Source organism: Pantherophis guttatus, chromosome 3 (genome assembly GCF_059756535.1).
Source record: "Pantherophis guttatus breed Tessera chromosome 3, ASM5975653v1, whole genome shotgun sequence".
NCBI classification, from domain to species: Eukaryota; Metazoa; Chordata; class Lepidosauria; order Squamata; family Colubridae; genus Pantherophis; species Pantherophis guttatus.
In genome coordinates, this window is record NC_142065.1 from 36,263,143 (window position 1) to 36,286,049 (window position 22,907).

At 34.3% G+C, this 22,907-nt stretch overlaps 1 protein-coding gene across 1 annotated transcript in view; it reads right to left on the reverse strand.

Annotated features, from left to right (window-relative positions):
• The window catches only part of IPO9 (importin 9), a 30,594-nt gene extending 8,489 nt beyond the window's left edge, over positions 1 to 22,105 (reverse strand). Inside the window, exons 1-17 of the mRNA XM_087889277.1 lie at positions 21,743 to 22,105; positions 18,359 to 18,420; positions 17,012 to 17,098; positions 16,560 to 16,761; positions 14,652 to 14,740; positions 13,048 to 13,134; positions 11,252 to 11,375; positions 10,161 to 10,257; positions 9,361 to 9,422; positions 8,844 to 8,995; positions 7,707 to 7,805; positions 6,862 to 6,968; positions 4,646 to 4,785; positions 3,810 to 3,969; positions 3,398 to 3,624; positions 2,686 to 2,834; positions 1,764 to 1,892 (exon numbers count right to left, since the gene is read on the reverse strand). Coding sequence (XP_087745403.1) covers positions 1,764 to 1,892; positions 2,686 to 2,834; positions 3,398 to 3,624; positions 3,810 to 3,969; positions 4,646 to 4,785; positions 6,862 to 6,968; positions 7,707 to 7,805; positions 8,844 to 8,995; positions 9,361 to 9,422; positions 10,161 to 10,257; positions 11,252 to 11,375; positions 13,048 to 13,134; positions 14,652 to 14,740; positions 16,560 to 16,761; positions 17,012 to 17,098; positions 18,359 to 18,420; positions 21,743 to 21,893 — 2,124 coding nt within the window. The 5' untranslated portion in view covers positions 21,894 to 22,105. The remainder of the gene's footprint in view (positions 1 to 1,763; positions 1,893 to 2,685; positions 2,835 to 3,397; positions 3,625 to 3,809; positions 3,970 to 4,645; positions 4,786 to 6,861; positions 6,969 to 7,706; positions 7,806 to 8,843; positions 8,996 to 9,360; positions 9,423 to 10,160; positions 10,258 to 11,251; positions 11,376 to 13,047; positions 13,135 to 14,651; positions 14,741 to 16,559; positions 16,762 to 17,011; positions 17,099 to 18,358; positions 18,421 to 21,742) is intronic.
• Between the last annotated feature and the right edge of the window lie 802 nt (positions 22,106 to 22,907).

A 22,907-nucleotide genomic window follows, 5' to 3' on the forward strand; every position in this document is an offset into this window, starting at 1 on the left:
AAAATCTTTCATTCTAGAAAGAATTCAGATATTACAACCAAACATCTTATCACACAGGATGAAACAGTAACTGGTGATCAAAGAAAAAAAAAACCCACAATAAATCTTTTCAGATGAACTTACTCTGCTTCACTTTTTCACAAAACCCCTTTAAAGATCTAGGTACTAAGCCTGAAAAATAAAATAAACTCTACTTGGCACAATTCTTGGAAAATTACAATGTTTAGACTTCTAATCTAAACATCCAGAGGATGAAATTGACCCATGTGATGATCTAAAAAGGTGGATCGAAGGTATAATCTTATAAAATGTTATTCATTTTTTCATGCATGAATGCCTAATGTTATTCATATCCATTAGTTAAATTTAAATGCTGGCATGGTAGAAACAGGTACACAAAGAAATAAAGCCAAAATTGGTATTTTCCAGAATGTTGTTGCATTTAAACAAGTGTATTTTATCAACTTGCTTGAACAAGTGTTATTTTCCCCCTTCATTTAAGATTAGTGAAACTTGTTCAAAGTATGACAACTATCTGAAATTAAATAGCCTATCTTTAAATAGCATTTATCAGCCATATATCAACCTTTATTTTTCTGCTTTCTGTAGGCAGATACAGTTCTACAGAGGAATGATTGAGTCTGTCATCTGCACCTCTATAACTGTCTGGTTCGGTTCTGCAACCCAACAAGACAGACAAAGACTTCAGATGATAATTAGAACTGCAGAAAAAACAATTGCTACCAACCTGCCTTCCATTGAGGACCTGTATACTGCACGAGTCAAAAAGAGGGCTGTGAAAATATTTACAGACTTCTCACATCCTGGACATAAATTGTTTCAACTCCTACCCTCACACCATAACAACTAGACACAAGAACAGTTTCTTCCCAAACGCCATCACTCTGCTAAACAAATAATTCCCTCAACACTGTCAAACTATTTACTAAGTCTGCACTACTATTAATCTTCTCATCGTTCCCATCACCCATCTCCTTCCACTTATAACTGTATGACTGTAACTTTGTTGCTTGTATCCTTATGATTTATATTGATATTGTTCCTGATTGCTTATTTGTACCCTATGACAATCATTAAGTGTTGTACCTTATGATTCTTGATGAATGTATCTTTTCTTTTATGTAAACTGAGAGCATATGCACCAAGACAAATTCCTTGTGTTTCCGATCACACTTGGCCAATAAAAAATTCTATTCTATTCTATTCTATTCTATTCCATTCTATTCCATTCCATTCCATTCCATTCCATTCCATTCCATTCCATTCCATTCCATTCCATTCTATTCTGTAGCAAATCAATTACCAAAAAAGGAAGAGCAAAACAGGTAAAATTTGACAACGTTGCTGAGTATTGTAAGAGTGAGAAATAATAAAAACTACATCATGATATGATAATACACTATATTTTACATATTTGTACCCAATGTCAAGATGCAGGTACAATAGGCTGGGACTTGTGTTGTGCAGTTGCAATGCCTTTTTGTCAGCCCTATTGCATAGATGCCTATACTAATTTTTCTGCTATTAATGAAACTTAGAGAAAACTAAATTTCAGTTGTGAAAAATTTGCTTTGTGTTTAAATAATATGATAATAAAAATAAAAAAGCCATTTAAATTTCATTAATGGAATCAATTGCCATTTGCAGTCAACTTATCCCTGCATCTTAATCATCATGAATCCGGTTGGTTTAAATACAGGAACTTTATACAAATGACTGAACAGCCACTCAGAAAACATTACCTGCATGGTAGCATTGTCGTCTGTGTGCAGGCTACACTGAGCCACAGCAGGAAAAGCTTGGAAGATTAAGAGGTCCGAAAGAGGTGGTTTAGTATTTCTTACAACTGTTGTTAATATGTCTATTGAAGTCTGAAAAAGAAAATAAATCAGAGGTGATAACTAACGAGCGGGGGTGGGGGGAGATGACATGATGCAATAGTAGGATTAGTTTATCCAAAGTAATTAAAAATAATAAGCAAGTGTCATTTTGTTTTCTAAAACTTAGAAGCAACTTGTTCAAGATGACACTTCTACAACCTTCTTACCATTTGGTTGGTAAGAAGATTCATATTGTTTTCAGCTTTTCTCTGAATGTCTTGTTGTCTTGCCTCATCGAGAAATCTTGCAAATCTCTTTTTATTTTGGGAGCTGCCCAGAGTTGTTAAAAGACAGGTGGCTATGTAAGTATTTTAAGTAAATAAATAAAATATTTTTTTCTGCTTTCCACATCTATAGCTAAAATCTGAAAGTTCCATTAAACTGAATAACTTTTTAAACCTTCCCCACTTTTGTTCCTTTACTTTGAATTCACTTGTCATCTTTCTTTTATTTCCATTAATATATTACATTTCAAGAAATTACTTAAAACTATGTTCTCCTGCAAACTGCTAATTGTAACTATGGAATGCCAAATTATTACCTGATTGTCCTTTTTGCTATTAATTTAAGTATTATACTATATTAATTGCTTTAATTATACTTTCATTTTTAGACTTCTAGAATATATAAGCCTATTTAATTCTTATATTGTTTGGCTTTGCGGGGGATATCAGCTTTCATGTATTTTTCATTAGGAATTTAAGAACAAATATTTCTTTTTTTAAATCAGCAGTCAGGCTATACAAATGTTTCTATATTTTGAGAAAAATGTCTATATACTTACTGCACAAAGTCCTGCTGGAATTTTATCAACAGGAGCTTGCATGATACTGACAAGAGTTGGAATTAATCTCATCTGCATTGCATCCTGACAGGTTTCTATTTGTGCTAGTTCCTTAAAAATATCCTGGGCAAGAGAAGCGACAACTGGATCTAAATGAAGAAATGATATCAATTACTAAGGAGAAATATCCTAGTAAAATCATAATGTTATAATAAGAAAAAGCAGCCTCTAATATCACCCTGTCTACAAACAAGTATTCTAGCCAACACATAATTCATACGCATTCTTAGAATATTACACTGCTGGGTGGTTTCAGCCAAGTGTTTTGTTCAAACAGTATTCAGAAAAAATGCAAAGATACAAAATAGAGGGCATCCTAGGGACCAAGAAATGAGCAGTTTATCAATTCTACTTCTAATAAATGGTTGTTCTGTAACTGGCCATGCTCACCATTTGAGCAATTTTCTGAATCCTAAAATGCTATCTGTCACAGTAGGAAACAAGCATAACAAAAAGCAGCTATTTTCTATTAATTGGCTTAATAATATTTCTGATAAGCTTTTTTTTAAACCAAGATAGATCCCTATGGCTTTTTAATAAAACACCAACATCTGTGTAATCCAATTTCTTTATTTAAAAATATTTGAAATCAGCAGTGTTCTTTGAATATAATCATCTGTAATCATAATCAAGAGCAAGTCTGAACACGTACCATTACTATATTTGAGAAATATTGCAATGGTGAAGGGACAAATCTTGTTCTCCACACTTGCTGTAAAGGTTGGATCTACTGTGCAGACAATGCAAAGAGTTTCCATCACAAGGTTGAGAACCTCGGAACTAAACTGAGCTGCCAAATGGATTAATCCATCAAGGATACTAGGAAGAAAAGGCTGTAGGACATGGGTGCTTTCAGAAATCTTCAGTTGGTCACAGTAGCTAGGAAAAAAACATTTTAAAAAGAAAAATTATAAAATTACATTTGTCAATAAGATTATAACACAGCACAACATTTCTCACAATCATACATTCAATGTCTTCACCATTCTAAGTATTATACATTCTCAAAATTAAATCATGGTATTATGCTACTGTTCAACTAAGACAGGTCTTCAGCTACATACCCCCAGATAGCCCTTACTGCAGAAATTCGCACAGAAGGAGGTTGTGTTTCATGAAGGCCACTGACTGTTGCTTGTAGAAATTGCTGGATGAGCTCTGGAGACATTGCAACTGTGAACCGACTGGCCGCCCAGAGAGCACGGCCAAGAAGGAAAGGTGAAACTATAAGAAAAAAAACCAAACCATAGTGTTATTGCTATTGTAGTTCTCTATCAAAACTATCATTTGGTAACAGGCCCTATATATATTAGTGAGACAGTTTACATACTTGGAGATAGTAAAAATGAAGTTATCTTTTTACACATAAACATGATAGGTGGTATAGCCTAGTGTTATAAAGTGTGCACACCTGATCAACATTGTAATACAGCATACTTCTTTAATTCTCCAAGTGCAGGTTGAAGCAAATAAATGAATGTACCTAATCATTTTTATTCTAAGGATTTTAACAGAAAGGATAACTTGCCATTATGTAACCAAAAATGTGTTTGTATTCCTTACTTTTTAACTGTTGACAAAGAGAAGACATACATATATCATATGAATGCATATAAATCAAAACAAGCTTCTATTTGCAGACCAGGGTTAAAATGACTTCCCTTTCTGCTTTGAAATTTTCATTAAATGACATAATTGTAAATCTGATTTTATGTTTAGAAGAATGTTTCTGAATTAATCTCATCCTGTGTATAAATAAAAGGACTCACGCCTACTTAAATGCCATACAATTTGTCCATAACCACAAACATTCTCTTAAAATTTATCCAAACTCTATACAGTATTTTGAAAAGATTTTTGAATTGTTCTTTTTTCATTATTTTTAGGCAACCATAAGTACCTGACAGGTTAAGGTCAGCAAGAAGAACATTGGTTAGAAATCCATGCATATCAAAATGTATCCTTCCATTTTTTACACAATCTGTGATAAGTGACTTGACCGAGCCTAGAGCCAGCATGCAAGCTTCATGTATCTTCCACCTGCAAAGAATAAATTACTTAAATTTTCTAATATTCTATTTTCTTACCTGATAACTAAAAAGCAGTAGGAAACCAATGGCAAACTAAGAAAATAATAGTTGGGTTACCATATATAACAAAAATAATACTGTGGTTATTTAACTTTATTTGGAAATATGAGCTGTTATATATTTGAAGTATGTTATTTAACTGATCAATATTTGAGATAGTTTGTTACAGATGTAGTTTAGTAGGGTAACTTAATCTGTTTGTATTATAACAGGGAAAATTGTATATTGGATTAATATAAATACTATTCTCATATGAATTAGTTTTACTATTTATCTTAGTGTATTAGTATTAATCTTCTCTAGTATTAGCTTTAATTAAATTAACAAGGAATAAAAATATAAGCAATGTCCTATTGGATTGGATCCCAGCTCATCTAGTCATACTGGCCAGCCAACTGCACAAGGAAGACATTAGTTACCCAGCAGAAGGCAATCAAACTGCTGTCAAGATTAATATCCATTGATCCCATAACTTTCCTGAATTATTTTGTATTTTGGATTATTTGATCAACATTGGAATACAGATAGAATATTTATGTCTAGAAATTAGAAACAAAAATATTTATTGAAAGTAACTTATTTAAAGAAACTAATGTATAATATTTTTTTGTAATTATTCTCATTGAACCCGGGAATACCATTTATTATGTGTGGCAATAGGACACGAGGCAGAGACCCAAAGACCAGCTGACTGGAGGGAGGCATGCGCACATTTGCAGCGGAGCTGAACTGGGGTGCCGGCTCATCTGCCCACAGAGAGGGCGCTGCGTGCCACCTCTGGCATGCGTGCCATAGGTTCGCCATTACAGTTATATACTGTATGTATTTATCATATCCTGTGATTATTTTAGGAACAGTAAGTATAACAGTATGCCATAGATTTGGTGGCTTTTACCATATGATGTGGATCACTATAATAATCATAATAGTGCATTTGTTTCCATTTTCACCTTAAATCCCGTTTTTCTGTTCTGATATGCATGCTTTCAAATCTAGTACATGACTAAGAGAAAGAAGAGGACAGACAATTGAGAATATAGTCTTTAACTAAATGAGATCTACGGGCATAGATCTATGTTTCTGTTACTTCTGCAGAGTGAATCAGTAAGTGGATGTCACAACAGCCACTGCTTACAGAACTCACTATTTTGTAGGAAAAACCAAGCAAAATCCAATTTTCATTTCATAAAAACTGACAGCATTTAGCAATTATCAAAACAGGTAGTAAACTGGCAGTTAATTAGTGCCCAATCTTATTTATAATTGTATTTTTTTGCTGATTGTTATGTAATAATATCCGTAATATCCGTAATTATTTTGTTAAACAAACTTCAGTTCATAATTGAGTATTATGATAATTGTATCACCAACATTATCAGTATCTTCCAGCTACATTTATATGATCTCCTAATACCAATGCCCTTCAGCATTCTATGGAAGGTTAGACTCTGATCAATATTAAAAATGATAATAAATCTTGTGATTAATTCTCCTGTAATTTAAGCAAAAAGTGTCTAGAAAACTAGCATTTATTCTGCCTTATGAACAACCTTAGCTTATTTATTAATGTCCCCGAATAACTTATAATAGTCAATGAGAAGGCAGCTGCTCTAATTCTAGATTTTTCATTTCTAACTTGATTATAAGGTATATACTGTTTCCCCTAAAATAAAAAATCCCCTGACAATAAGCCCAATCAGGCTTTTGAGTGCATGCACTAAAATAAGCCCCCCCCCCCAAATAAACCCTCCCTGAAAATATTTAACTGCATGTGCATCTGATCCCCGCCATTTCCTCTGGTGAGGGTTAGGGACACAGAAATCAGGTAAGACAGCAAGAGGAGCCCCGTCTCGCTCCACGCGCCCCAAAATAATAAGACATCCCTGAAAATAAGGCCAAGCGCTTATTTTGCGATTCAAAAAAATATAAGACAGAGTCTTATTTTTGGAGAAACACTGTAATACTAGCTTGTTTCATTATGGATTAAATATTCTGATACTGTCACCTATAGAAGCTGTTTTCTTACCAATGTTCAGCACCAGTATTTTTGGCTTGCTCGGCTTCCTGCAAGTGTCTTGTAGCTGCAGCAGCCAAAGCTGTTGCACTTTCATTCTGGAAATCAGCTGCCACAGCCTATACAGAAGTATGACAATAGCTCACATTTTCTAGAAAAGGTAAAGGGAACCTTCATATCACTATTCTTTGTTGATAATGAAGTTAGCAGTTATAGTGAATAGCTTCAAAACAGTCTAGTCAGGAAAAAATATTAACAAAATTGTCTTCTTTTTAGCATCTTGAAATATTTTAGATATTTACATGAAATACAATGATGCCAAGGATGGAGACGTAGCAAACATTAGAAGAATTTGAAAGCAATCTAATACCATTCATGTGTATCTTCTTTCCAAAACAGTGAGTAATAAATGTAAAAAAGAATAAATGCTAAATAAAAATAGTTCTATTAAACAGCCTTTCTGACCTTCATTACATTTATGTATCTCCTTTTAAACTATCCATTAATTGCTTCATTCTTTTTTCAACTTAAAACCTGAGAGCAGAATAGCTCTTATAAAATAGCATAAAAGTCACACATTCTCAGGCAGCAAGCATTAAGAATCAAGTATGTACATAGTGACATACAGTAAGTTACTTATTAAAAACAACTTCCATTTGCCACTATTGTGTAGATCAAAAGAAACAAACCTATATTCTGCCACTTATTACTGGTTTCCAACTTCTATCAGCATAGGCCATCACTGTCATTAGTTAAGGATGGTGAAACATATTTCAACATCTGAAGAACCATACATTCCATATTCCTGCTTTATATTTTTCAAAACATTGTAAATTTGTACCATTGCAAAATCTTACCAGCAGCAAGTCCTGTGCAGCAATTCTAACTGTATAGGAAAATGTATCATCATCTTCATCCTCAACAAATTGTTGCGGATTAGCAGTCCAGACTTTTATCTGAAAAGCAATCATAGCACTTCAATAATTCATAGAAATACCTTTGCTTATTCAAGACTACACATAAATAAACTACCACATATAGGTAGTCCTCAGTGAATGACCATTGTTTGTGACCATTCAAAATTACAGCAGTGCTGCGTGAATGTAATTACATCAGGTTCCTGAAGTTACAGCTATTGCAGTGCCTCTATGGTCATGAAATCAAAATTCAGGCACTTCACAGCTCACCCCCACAGCTTGGATCAGGGTATCCAAGCTTGGATACCCTGCTTGACAACCAAGTGGGATTTCATTAATGATGGCAACAGGTGCGCCAGCCCATCACTTGTGTGGACCGGTTCCCCTTCCTCCCCAACCGGGCCGCCAAACCGCAAAGGCTGGGGATTGCTGCTCCAGACTGTCTGCTTGGAAACTTGTGTGTCTTTTTTTTTTCCACACCAGAACATTGCAAGTCAACTTTTCTGCTGTCTTAGTTGCAGTTTAGCTGCAGGGTAGTATCAAGATGAAGGCAGTGTCTTAAGACTATGATCTCTAAAAATAGTGGGGCATCTTCATGGCAAGCAGAATGTGTGGTTAAGATATTTATCTAGTAATAAACTGTTTAGGTAAATATTATGGATCCATTACTCATTTAAACTTTTAAAGAGAATCAATAAGTATTTTGCCATATGGTACAGCCTGTGTAATTCAGAGGATTAAACAAGAACAGGTTAAATCATTGATACTATGTTTGCAAAAGGAACAACTTGCAAAAGGAAGAGATGCTTTAATGACTTGCAGAGAGACGCTGTGCTCACACAAAATCTGAGATACATCATTTTGAAATACATACATTCTTGCAAACATTAAAATATGAAATGAGGTTTGAAAAACATTTTACTTTGAGTAGAAAGCCTGGGCCCCTGCAGGTGGTGCTAAATGCCAACTTCAAGCCAAGATGAATGAGACTGCTTGGAGTTGTATTTCATCAATATCTGAAAAGTAATAAGCTTCTAGCCCATTTTCTACAATTTGAAGCATGAAAAATGTGCTTACCTGTTCTTCTGTTATCTGCATATAGAGAATGATGTAATATATTAATTCAGGCAATGCTTTCTTCACTGTGCTTTTAAACTTGTGGTTTTCTAATAGAGCATGAACAAACTCGAATATGCTGAAAACTAGGTTTTCAAAGCCCAAAACTTCACCTAAATTTTAAAAATTATATGAAAAACATTAAAGATCTTTCAAATTATTACTTTAGTATTTGACAATTATATTATTTTATATAATTCAAATTTGATAATACTATCGCCAATTGCCAATAGCTTTCATTGTTTTACTCACATTTAAAATATAAAAAATATCCAAATATATATGTAAGAAGAAAACTTATTAAAGCAACCTAAATTTGTTATATTAGAACCCATTTGACATTCAAAATATCTATAGCCAACTTATTCTCTGTATGATAACTCAAAGCATCACCGATTAAAGACAGATTTTTTTTCTTTACAAGGAGCATATTTTAAAATATCAATTTTCATTACATCTCTAATAAGAGTTTTCCTACCATCAGAATCCACTGGATCTTCCACTTCTTCTGTATAATTTACTTCTGTTCTCACATAGGTAGTTGAGTAAATTAAGGAAAATAAATATAGCTACCATACAATTAGATTGCAATGCAATTATTTCATCTATGGAAGAAAACTAGATAATGAAAAATTCAAAGACTATCATTTATTAGAAAAAGGTCTAATAAAAAAAGAATATCAACTGAACTAATAGGAAAAATTGCCCTCTTCAAAGTATTTATTTTTTATTAGCAAATCATTCAGATACATCTTTACATTAAAAATAAAATAAGACTATCAACATTAGAAAATGTGTAAAATACTGTATGTACAAACCATTATTAAAAAGATCTAATATCAACCTAATCATTTTTTACTTTCTGGCAAAAATATACCATGTATTCACTTAAACTTTCTGGCAAAAGTATCAGCCTTCAGCTTCAGCTCAACCCTCTCCTTAATTACATCTTTCAGTCCCATAGTTACAGCAGAAGCAGTATGTTTCAGGTTCTGTCCATTATGAAATATCACCTGATGAGATCCAGGTTATTTAGTATCTATCAACTTTTATAGACACTATCAACTAGTATCTACCAACATGGAATGCTAACAGCAGCCTTAAATGAAAGGCAGCATTCACTAAATCACAAGAGACAATTTGAAAGCCTGTGGGGAAAATATTTTAAATAGATCTTTTGGATTCTTGATTATAATCTCTAAACTATATTAGTATCTATCAACTTTTCTCCCTTTCAAGGAAATTCATGCTTATTGCAAACCAAAGCAAAAAGGGTATAAGGCTGCACTTTCTGTAAGTGTATTCCAAACAATAGGAAGAATCTGTTGCATAGAGGAAATCATGTGTCTTGGGTAGTTTTTCACTAAAGCTGTCACTGCCTGCAGGAAGAAAAACAGAGCATTAGAATTAATAACATGCTTTTATTTATAATATTACTATTTTTCTTTAAGCGCTATTCTAACACTATATTTATATTTCTTCCTCTCGAGAAAAGTCCTTTGCCATATAGTAGCCATTAGATGCATGCAAAACTAAGCACACTTCAGGAATTATCGCAACAACTTGTTTTGAATTTGAAACTTTTAAAAAATCAAACAAAAGTGTTACAAATTCAAAGTATTTTGCACACTACTATAACTAACCGTCTGCTAAATAAATGAATGCATATATACATATTCATAGACATGCTACATTACAGGTAGTAAGTGACCACATTGTGGTGAAGGCAAATGATGAATACCATAAGTTACTTATTTACGTTAGATATCAGGATGCAAGTACCTAAGGTCAGGATTTGCATCATAATGTTACCATGTGTAGTTGTCATTTTGATCTAATATAGTTTGCTGTTGATGCTCTGAGCACAATTAAGTTCTTGTTAGGTTTAGAAGATTTTATTAATTCTTAAGAACCCTACTGAAAATAGTCTACGTAAAAGCTCTAACAATTCTTCTGCATTAACAATTCTTAATACACAAGGGGACTTTTAGAATATACAGTCTTCTAGATTGACATGATCTGTTCTTATGCTTTTATGTTTATTGTATAATAAATATCCTGGACTATATGCCTACAGATTTATTTAATTAATGCTATTTGTCATTAATACTATTTCATAAGATATTCATGTTTGATCCCAAAAGAAATATGTTCATGCAATGAAAGGACTTCTTCTGATTTTTCTTATAGTGAATTTTTTGTGACAAATTAATGGTATCTCTATGTTATTAATTCCAATTATACTTTGCTCATATTATATAAAACTCAATATTGCTGTTACCTCTCATGTTACACTGATGAGAATATGCAAAATCCTCATTTATGTTGCTCATGGCAACCTCAAAGTCATATACAATCAGATATTGTACTTGCCTTTAGAACCTCCATTTTAAGTCCACTATCTGATGTAGGGCCATCGGGCATTTGCAAAGCCTGAACAAAGGCTTCAGTAAACTGCTGCACCACAGGGAAAATCAGAACTTTGGCTGCTCCCTATCAAAAGAAAAAGAAAAAGTATAATTAGCTCAAAAATTAGAAAAAAGGGAAGATTCAATATTTATTAATTCCATTTTTATACTTCTATTATAGAAAAATCTAACTGGCTATAATTATTATTTTCAAGGTCACACATAATCCTATAAGTTTCCCTTATTTGACATTCAAGTATCTTACATAAACTCAAAGCCTCCAACTAATAACTATTAGGGACTAAACAAGATTTTGGAAAGTCGTTTTGAAAAATCAGAATTATGCTGATAAAATATTAACAAACCAGGAGAAACAGTTCTTGCAAAGGCCTTACATCTACAGAAACCAGATGCTCTCATTATTCAACAAATGCTACTAAACAAAAATAATTCCAGTCAGCTCAGTCCAAAGAAAAATATACATGGTTAAAATAAAGAACGCTGACTCAAATAGCTTCTAATGAAACCTTTACTGAATTTGTTTTATTTTAGAAGAAACTGAGTACCTGAAATCTCTAGATAATGACGAAATCATAGATATCTGAGGGGCTTCTTGTCTCTAATCTTATCTGCCCATGTTCTGTAATTCCGGCACATGAGGAGCCCTCCATGTCCCATCTATTAAATATGTAATCTTATGGGACTGAGAAAGTGTCTTTTCTGTTGTGGTCCCCCTCTGGAACAGCATCCCCGAGAGATAAGGACTATACTCTCTTTCTTTAAGTTCCAGAAAGCTCTGAAAACCTGTGTTTGGTTCCAAACCTAAGGCTGATGTATTAATAATACATTGTATTATGGTTTGTTGAAGGCCCATTTTTGTTATCTATAATATTATTTGGGTTATCTCTTAGCTTGGTGTTTTTATTTTTGTTGTTGTTGTTTTTCTAACTTTGTACTCTGTCCAGATTCCATCAGAATCAAGTGGCTAATGAATTCAAATAAATACAATTTCAAATAGGGTTCAAATCACTTACTTAAACCACGCCAAAATACCATAGCAGCTGTATTCAAGTAAATCTGGCAATAGTAATCCCAGACTTTTTAATCTCTTATTTACATTAGTGTAATGATTTGTTTGAAATTTTAAATAGCTATTTTCTTTTACATTGTGCATCGGTTTATACATTTATAAACAATTTAATAAATAGGTTTCAGAATGAAAAGCCAGCATATAGCTGCCTATCTTAGAAATTACAATTGAGAAGTTTATGTTTTATATTTTTATTTAGTTGTCCCACTTTTATTATTGTTATATTTTATATATTTTATATTTTATTATTTTTTATAAATTAATTCAAGACAGCGAAGACACACTTCCTCGTATATTCCCCACAACAGCAACCCTTTGAGATAAGCTGGGCTCAAAGAGAGAGTGACTGGTCCAAAGTCACCCACCAGGCTTTCATGCCTAAAGTGGGACTAGAACTCAGTTGGCTTGTAATTTGGTTCCTTAATGACTACACTAAATTTAATGGTAAATTAAAAAATAACATTTAACAACAATAAAAACCACCAGTACCTAAACTTAAGTTTTCTTTGGTTGAATATTTCAGAAATATGTTTTACCGAAGCTGACTTATACAACACAGAGGAATCTGAGTAAATGCTTTTCAAACATAACACTTATTGGCACTCTTGATCATGTTACCAGTTTTTATGGTATCACAATGTAACATATAAGGAAATTAATAATTTACCTTTTCCAACTCTTCCATATTGCAAATCATCTGTGCACAAGTGGTGAAGATTTCTACAGCACGTGATCTTGTACGAATACCATACACCTAAGAAAAACAATCAACTATCATTGTGAAAAAGACGGAAATTGTGTTCCCAATATTTATTGTTACTTAATATTCCCTTTTACAGTTCTGTAATCCCTTAAATACCTGTTAGAATATTTTCTAATAAAAATTAGAAAATTAAAATTAAAATTAAAAATTTTCTAATAAAAATGTTCTCAGTTCAAAACCTAAATAAAATGTATTTCATTAAAAGATAATCATATAACATAAATCATATATATGCTATCCTATAACATGATCTTCTTATATGATTCTAGGATGACAGAAAAGACATTTTATTGCAGATTTTGGTTCCTGCAGCTTTTTTCCCAGACAAAGGAAAAGGATCTACTAAATGATTTAACCTAAAGGCAGGTGGATTCTATTGGATGCTTTAAAGTTCTGAGAGATTTTTGGCCTCTCAAAATCCTAATTAGGATATCCATGAAGAATACTCATGTGAATGAGAATTCATGAAAATCCTTCTAATCCTAATCAGTAGTTTCCATGGAGATTGAGGCTCTCCAATCACCATTTATACATAGAGAATAACAGTGGTGGGTTGGGTGAACTGGTAGCTGCAGCAGTGGGAGACTCCGCCCACCGCCTGGATGCTTCTGCGCATGCGCAGAAGTGCCACGCGCAAGCACGCGCACACGAGCAAACCAGTAGCAATGGGATTTGGAACCCGCCTCTGGAGAATAAGAAAGTGAAATATAAGTAGTCCTCAATTTACAACATTTCATTTAGTGATCAAAGTTACAATAGCACTGAAAAAAGTGACTTATAACAATTTTTCACATTGACGACCTTTGAAGCATCTCCATGGTAATCAAAATTCAGATGCTTGGCAACTGACTCATATTTATGAGAGTTGCAGTGTTCCAGGGTCATGTGATTAACTTTTGCAACCTTCTGACAAGCAAAGTCAACGGAGAAGCCAGGCTCACTTAACATCCATCTTACTAGCATAACAACTGCAGTGATTCACTTAACAAATGTGGCAAGAAAGGTCATAAAATAGGGCAAAATTCACTTAACTAATGTCTTGCTTAGCAACAGAAATTTTTGTCTTAATTGTGGTCACAAGTCAAGGACTACCTGCATCCCAAGCATAGCTGGACTCACAAGATTTGATCATAGTTTATGCACATATAGACTTCCTTCCACTTGGACCTTAGCATAAAGGCCTCTATCAATCCATTTCTTGTTGGAAACAGAAGGAAAAATCGTTTCAATAATCCCTGTATCTGTTCCTCATTTTTACAGTATAAGTTGCACTAAACTGATCATCCTCAGAACAATATTAATAAGTTCATTTGAATTCAATGGTTGTTGGAATGATTAGTCAAGTCTGGTCAATGATGTGTACCCACAGCCCTGTTCCTTCCATGCTTACTGGAGGTATTCTGTATTTGGATCTGAAGAAGAAAAGTACCACTAAAAGTACAGTAAATCTAAACATGCTAATATTTTATATTATTCTTATGACAGAAGAAAACAATTTTCATCCATACCTCAGCCATAGTAAAAATCTTGTACATCTCTGGAAGAATAACTGGAGCAACAAGGGGCATCTGTGTATCTGTTACCTCTCGAGTGAACTCTGCAAGATATTATACATATGCATATAATAGAGCTAAATTATGGTTTCCCAGACATATATTCAGGGAATACATCTTATTTCTATGCTGTTTATCCATTTTATCATTATACTGATGCCCATATGGACAAAGAAAAGAATAAAAGTTTCCCTTGTAATTACATATAGTCTAGCTCTTCTAAATAACAAATCTATTTTATTTCTAGGTTCCATTATTAGAAATTATAGATGGGGGCTCATATTCAAACCTATCTTCATACATATATACATTCTTTCTACAATGAAAATCATATAAAATCATATGATCAATAAAATCATATAAAATCATTCAAGCAAATAGGCTGACTCTGATTCCGGGTTTTATTATTTATTATTAATTAGTTATTTGGTTTAAAATGGGATTTTATTGTACATGTTTCTTAACTTGTGTTCACCGCCCTGAGTCCTTCGGGAGAAGGGCAGCATATAAATACATATAATAAATAAATAATAAATAAATAAATATAAGGTTAAAAAGTTCTAACTGAACTGATTATCTGCCTCATGAGAACTAGACATATATCCAGAATTTATTATTATGTATTGACTTTTGTTACACAAAGGTGCATTGAAACTATTCTCTTATATTCCTCAGCTTCCTGGTTAAAGGAAAACAGATTTACACAAACTAATATGTTTGATATGAACATTCTCAGGTCTAGGAACTTCAGTCTATGAATTATTATCATCAGTAGTTGTCATTCACTCTGGATTCTTAGATACAATTTTTAACATGTATAACTTCTACTAATATAATCTGAGACATTGTTTCAAAAAAAAATCACTGTTTGAACAGGCACATCATGGGTCAGTAACCTATAACATTGAAGCTTCATATTCACCTGAGAACATCCTGATAAAATCTAATTAAATTTCAAAGGCAGATTTTTTTGTTTCTTCCTTCCTAAATTAAGGAAAAATAGGAGGCGTTCCATTTTTTTTTTTTTTTTTAAATTTGATTTATATGCCGCCCTTCTCCGGAGACTCTGGGCGGCTTACAGTGAGTTAAGCAATAGCCTTCATACTTTTGTATATTTATACAAAGTCAGCTTATTGCCCCCACAAACTGGGTCCTCATTTAACCTACCTTAGAAAGGATGGAAGGCTGAGTCAACCTTGAGCCTTGGAGAGATTCGAACCAGCAGTAAATTGCAGGCAGCTGTGTTAATAACAGGGTGCTTTAAACCACTGTAGTACCAAGGCTCCATTCTCCCTTTCCCTCTACAACTTGCTCCAAATCACTATTTTTTAAGAGTTTAAGGATGGGAATATGATTAGGAAACCTCTGAAAGTAAATTGCTTCTGTATCCATCCTTAACACACACACACACACACATACACAAATGGCTTTCTATTCCAATTTTAATATTTTAAATCTGAAAAGAAAAAAAATGAAATACAGTATTTTGGCCAAATTGTGTCATAATCATTTGAAAGTTTCCCATCCCTGAGATAAAAATGACACAATGAGATCCAACAGAGGCAGAGTTTTCTAGCATCTAGTGCAATTTTTCTTTTGTTTCAATGTCAATATTTACAGAAATAAAGATCATGTCACACTGGATATCTAATGATGAATTAGTGACTGTCTATTAAGGAAAACGATATTTCCTAATGATTTAATGGAATGACATATTTTTTAATTATTATACCCCAATATTGCACAACTTTTATAAAAGGCTAGGGTCAAAAATCATTATATTAAAGTAGGAAATATTTTCTATCTTAAAAATCAAAGCAAAAAGCCAGCCACAGTAGTTAACAGCATATAAGAAACAAATACCTGTAAGCACTCGCATAGCTCCATGCACTGCATTTAGATCTCCACTGACCAGCATTTCCATCAAGAGATTAAAAAGCTCAGGCCAAGCTTCAGGCCAGTCCCAATGTGCTATTGCTGATACTGCATAAGCAACGCTTGAACGAACTTTGCTAATTGATTCCCTCAATCCATTGGGCAGCAGTTCCCTAATGGCAGCTTTTGCCTATGGAGAATAAAAAGAGATGAACTTAGAAATAATCTTTGTCTACACAGCACAGCAATATCTACAAGTGCCATCTCATTACTAATCAAAGACTATCAAATATCTGGAAAAAGGGCTCCTAAGGAAACATTGCTCTCCGACTTTAAATGTCCTTTAAATTGCATAAAAAGGAAATACAGTTTCTAAGTTGTTCTACAATTGTTCTAAACTTGGGTACTGTATAATAGAGTTTTTTAAAAACAGGCATTACCCTTTCTGTAGTTTCAGGAGGCCTAAACTTGTCCGATTGGGAACACCAATGAGTTTCCACATATTGTTTCAAAATCACAGATGCTAGCTATGAATAAAAAACAGAATAAAAATTCCCAGATTTATCATTTCATATGATCTTTCATCTCTTCAAAAATTCAAAGAACAGACACAACAGGTTTCAGTTACAGAGGAATGCTGCTTTTAAAGTTCTAAAGTAAGTATTAGTCATTATTTAACAAATTATACCTGCCCAGGAACTGCACTACATTATATCATAAAGCAAGATATAACTTGAAGCTGACAGAGACAAGAAACATTTTACGAATAGATGTAATGTTTTATTTAATTTAGTTTAAAATTATGCTTTAATTCTTCAGTACATATTTTAATTGCAAGAATATTCCTATCTTCCTATATTCCAATAGAGTTCACTCTATTGATAGCAATTGTCTCACATCTGTATTTTAATATGATTGTCTTGACATTACTTTTTTTATTGTAATGAAATGTAACCATATACTTAAGGCTAGTTTATTTAATCTTACTTTAACCATTTAAATGTGAACTAATGTATTCACTTCGGCCTGCCAATTCTAATTCAAGAAAGTCTTAAGTATGACACATAACTGTGAGATAAACTAAGTTTAAACAAAGCTTTCTGGAAACTGACTCCTGAGCAATGCCAGCATATTCTGGGCCAGACTATTTGTGGGATTGCCTATCTCCCATTGTTTCTGCTCACCCCACCAGATTTAGCAGGGAAAGTTCCAGGTCTCTTCCATCAACAGTGCCATTATGTTGGATGTAGGAGTTGTGCCTTCCTTGCATGAACCTTCAGAAAAGCCACATGGCCCTTTTAACCTTCCAGAAAGCATTTGACCCAGGAGGTTAGGTAAGCTCTATTGGCAGGGCTCTTTGTATGGGTTATTTTTCTTTTATCTTGGGCATTGCCTTTTAAATGGTTGTGAGATGTGTGGCCATATTAGATAGATAGATAGATAGATAGATAGATAGATAGATAGATAGATAGATAGATAGATAGACAGACAGACAGACAGACAGACAGACAGACAGACAGACAGACAGACAGACAGATCTTGAACTAGAGCATTTAAATGGTTTTATTTCATACAAGTTTTATTTTTTAATTCTATTAAAAATATTTTTCCAAGTTAAAACAGCTTTGTAGTAGTTTGGACATTGGTTGCCCAGATTGGACCTATAGTGCAAAGAAATCAACTCATTTACCCAGTATTAGCTATTAGCATACCACACTTATACACAGAAAATTGCTCAATATATAAATTGTTTAAATCTTTTGAACTGATCATTTGGAATGACTGACCTGACGAATAGCCAGTGCTCCTTGGGGATCTACAGTTAATTCTGCCAAGTGAACACCAAATTCTGAAATGGAACAAAATAAAAATCATCAGCCTAAGGACCAATGATAAATCACCATCGACTCAGGGGTTGTATAATGGTGAAGAAGCTATAGTACAATGACTTTATTCACAACCCACGCTTTATTACTTAAGAAATTCACTCCCTACAGTTTTTGTTTGATTTTATGACTGTTCCCTATTGTTCATATGACATTTTTTCACCTCATAGGCAATAAAGAAAGCTTACAGAAAACAGAACAAAAGCAGCGTCTATGAATTATTTAAAGAAAGTAATGTTTTCCCATTTGAAAAAATATTCTTCAATGCTGAACAAATATATGAAAGAAAAAATATCTCCAATGATATAACTTCCACAGTCATTAACTAAAAAAACTAATAAAATACATTAGGACTGAATAATCAGTCCTTTGGATGGAACAGCCACAGTAATGAATTTTCTTTCCCAATTGGATGTCCTCTGATTGTATTCGACTACCTGTATCTTTAGGACATATTAAGGGTCTATATTTAAACTATAAGCTTTTCCTTTAGAAGAAAGGGAATATAATTCTGAATATATTTCATTTATTCAGTGTGTACCCCAACTTTCAAGGGTCTTTTGCCAAACATTTTTTTAAAAATAGTATAGTTAAATTAGGAAAATTATAACTGAAGAACAAAAGTACATAATAAGTAAATAATTCCTCCAATTTTCAAATTCTATTGCTACATTCTTATACATTAGTGCATAGAAGACAGAAAAGCCCAAATCAAAATAAATCAAATTGGATTATTTCCTGGTTGAAAGTGTTTGCAATAGTCTGCTACAATTCATGCCAAAATTATGAATATAGTTATCAGTAATTATCCTATAGTTTTTAGATTTCATAATAGCTAACGTGTAGTCCTGTAGGTCCTATCATAGGAACATATTCTTGACAAACTAATAAAGTCCAAAAATCTACAACCAAATTGCTCTACTCTGATTGCCTCTCATTTCTCCACTGCAACTAATATTAAAGATAATTCAAATAAAGAAAGGTAAATGTTTCCCCTGTCCAGTCATGTTTGACTCTAGGAGGTGGTTTCTTAATCAAGGGAGCCAGTCTTGTCCAAAGACACTTTGATGGTCATGTGGCCACCAGGACTACTGTATATAAAATCAGCTATTTTGAATTTGATCATTTTATTGCTAAGTATATTACAATTTTCACAAGTATGTTATCATTTTTTATTCACAAAATCTCTGAAAGAATAATTCAGTTCTATAATTACAGTTCTTTAAAAAGAATCAGAAGGTGATAATAAGGATAACAACTGCATGCATGAATCACCCAAGACACAAGTTTTGTTGAGCAAATTTTCTCAATAATTATATTTTCAGGAATACTCATACTGAATAACGAAAAGCAAATCATATACTTAATTCTGATACATAGACTGTTTCCTTGTTTCCTAAAATAATTACTTAAATAATTAAATAAAGTACTATTTTTAATTTATTCTATTGGTGTTAAATATACCAAGTAATAAGAATGAGTAAGGTAAAAGAACACAGCACACATTTTTTGTATGTCATGGAAATATATCACCATTGTCTGCATTTATACAAGCCTTGTCAATCTTCACTTGGCTCTTTCAGGCTTGCCTTCTCTGAGTAAAATTGACTTAGTAGGTGCCATCTGAAAGAAATGACTAGCAGTTCCCCATTTTTGTGAAGTTAAGGGAGAACAGGATAGTACATAGTGTTTTCAATTGCAGCCAATGTGTCTGCAGCCAAACCCACACAGATTAATGCATCCTTTTATATTTCCAAATAGTTGTGAAAACTGAACTCCTTCAGGGAGCAATTGGAGGATGATGAATTCCATTACTGGATTCCTATAGTGGATATTCCCATTTTTATCCCACTGTAAGCCAATCTGTTATCAATAAGATATGAGTGTCATGCATTTGGAAAAGTTCTTTATAATTGCTGGAACAAGTGATCAATAATATATTTATAGTTGTATTTCTAGTTTTAGTGTAATACAAGTGTAAATTTGGTAAAAGAATACAATATATTTAACATACAGCACAAAATATGCACAGCACAGAACCATTTGATAGCTGTTGTGAACATAAAAATTAGATATACAAAGTTTTTGTGGTTGTGCTATGCCATTACATATACACACCATGCTATACAATCAGCGATTGCTAATAAAAATGGAAGCATGAGGTGTCTTTAAAACAACAATGTGCACAGTACCATGGAAGGGACACTATGCAACTTCATTATGATTCTACCTGCCTTCATTATATGCATCCATGTGTCTGCACACACCATATCATGCTGCACTTTTAGGAATTTTTTTTCTGTTTAATTATTTACAATACTTTAGCCTGGGAATCAGAAGGCAACAGCTTTTCTGACTAACAAATTTTATTAGGAGACAAAGGTTTCATGAGGTAACTTTTTACATCTCACTTTATCAGATGCAAACAGCGTAGAATGATCTAGAATATAGATTGGGATGAATAAATGGGAAGAAAGACAGCTTGATTATACAGATGCAGGTTATATGAGAGTGTAAACCGTAGCTCATTTAAAGTCTGTAGAGATTCTGAGTCATCCAGGTCATGGTTGTCCCAAAGGTGCTTTTTAAGGAGGCAACTGGACTTTCTTCTTCTTTTCTTTGAAGACGTTTTGCTTCTCATCCAAGAAGCTTCTTCAGCTCTGACAGAATAGTGGGAAATGGGAGGATCATGTCAGAGCTGAAGAAGCTTCTAGGATGAGAAGCGAAATGTCTTCAAAGAAAAAAAAAAAGAAAGTCCAGTTGCCTCCTGAAAAAACACCTTAGCTCGTTTCTTTTTTGTGGCTTAGTGTGTCCTGCAAACCAGATCTATTTAGATTATGGCTCAAGATAGCGTGCAAATCCAGAATAGGGGCTAATTCAATAACCAAGTTAAACATGTTGCAGTAATATCGAAGACACTGTTTTCCAGTCTCTCTTCGGGGGGGGGGGGACTGAAATAGGAATCTGGTACCTTCAACATTGCGGGAACAAGAAATGATTGGCTACCGGATCTTGAAATGAACCCGGAACCAAAAAAAAAGGAGAGGAAAAAAAAGGGAGGCGAGCTTTCCCTCCCTTCACTTTCCTTTCCAGGAATCACTCGCGCCCCGAACGGGGATCTGTCGCTCCAGCCTCGCTTGCAGCGGCAGCTTTTCCCCCTCGCCGAAGTAAAAAGGGGAGGGCAGCGACGACTGCAAAGACTGGAGGCTCAGGAGGCCACAACAGGACCCCACGGCCTTCGGTCCTAACAGCCCAGGCAAGTACCTCCAGCTCCGGTATACTTACCCTCCGTCACCTCCAGCACCTTCACCTGCTCCTCAGCTGCAGCACGAACGCCCTGCACCGGACAGAGGATCCCGTTCAGGGTCTCCACCAGCGCTTCTTTCAGTCCCTGAGCCACGGGTCCAGGCCCGCCGCCCGCCACCGCTCCCGACATCCCGCGGTATCCGCCCGGCAGCGCCGCGCTGGGCGGGAGGAAAGGCACGCAAGGAAGCCCCCGTGGAAGAGCGCGGCAGAGAGAAAGAGAGAAGAGGGTGGAAAGAGAAAGAGGCGGCACCGGAGGGTCGCGGGTGGTGCCGCCACGCGCCAAACGCGCCCGCAACGACGCGCTCTCCGAGAGCGACGACTGCGAAAATCGGAGGCTGAAAGATTCCCGAAGAGCGCCCCTTCAGGCTCTTATCTACGCGTTTAGAGGAGCTTTTTAAAAATCGCCTGAGGTTTTTATATATATAAATATATATATTGTATATATGTATGTATGTGTATATGTGTATGTATATATATATATATATATACATATACATACATACATACATACATACATACATACATACATACATACATACATATTTATATTTGTTTTCGTAGATTTTCACGGGTAAGAGGTATGCAAGTTTTGGTGTATTTGGGTCTTTTCCCGTGTAAGATTGAGAGTATCTGACGTTTCGACAAGGTCTCACTCGTCATCTTCAGGCTGGTATCTTCTTGCTTGTGCAGGAAAGTTTTTGTGCACAAGCATGAAGCCAAAGACACCAGCCTGAAGATGACGAGTGAGACCTCGTGGAAACGTCAGATACTCTCAATCTTACATGGGAAAAGACCCATGTATATATATATTGCCCCAAAAATGGCTCTCCTCCAATTATTGCATGGTAATACTGTATACTAGCTGTACCGTATTGCCTATCTTTACTTTGACCAATACATATAGAAGAGGGAATGTCTGATGTTGTTGCTGACAGAAAAGAAGCCAAGCAAAATGTGGTAAAGAAAGAGGTCTTGTCAGACAGGAGGCTGAATTTATGCACCTTTACTCAGAAATACAGGTAGTCCTCAAATTACAAGGATTCATTTACTGACAGTTCAAAGTTAGAAGGGCACTAAAAAAAGTGAGGTATGACCATTTTTCACACTTACGACCATTGTAGCATCCTTGTGGTCACGTGATGAA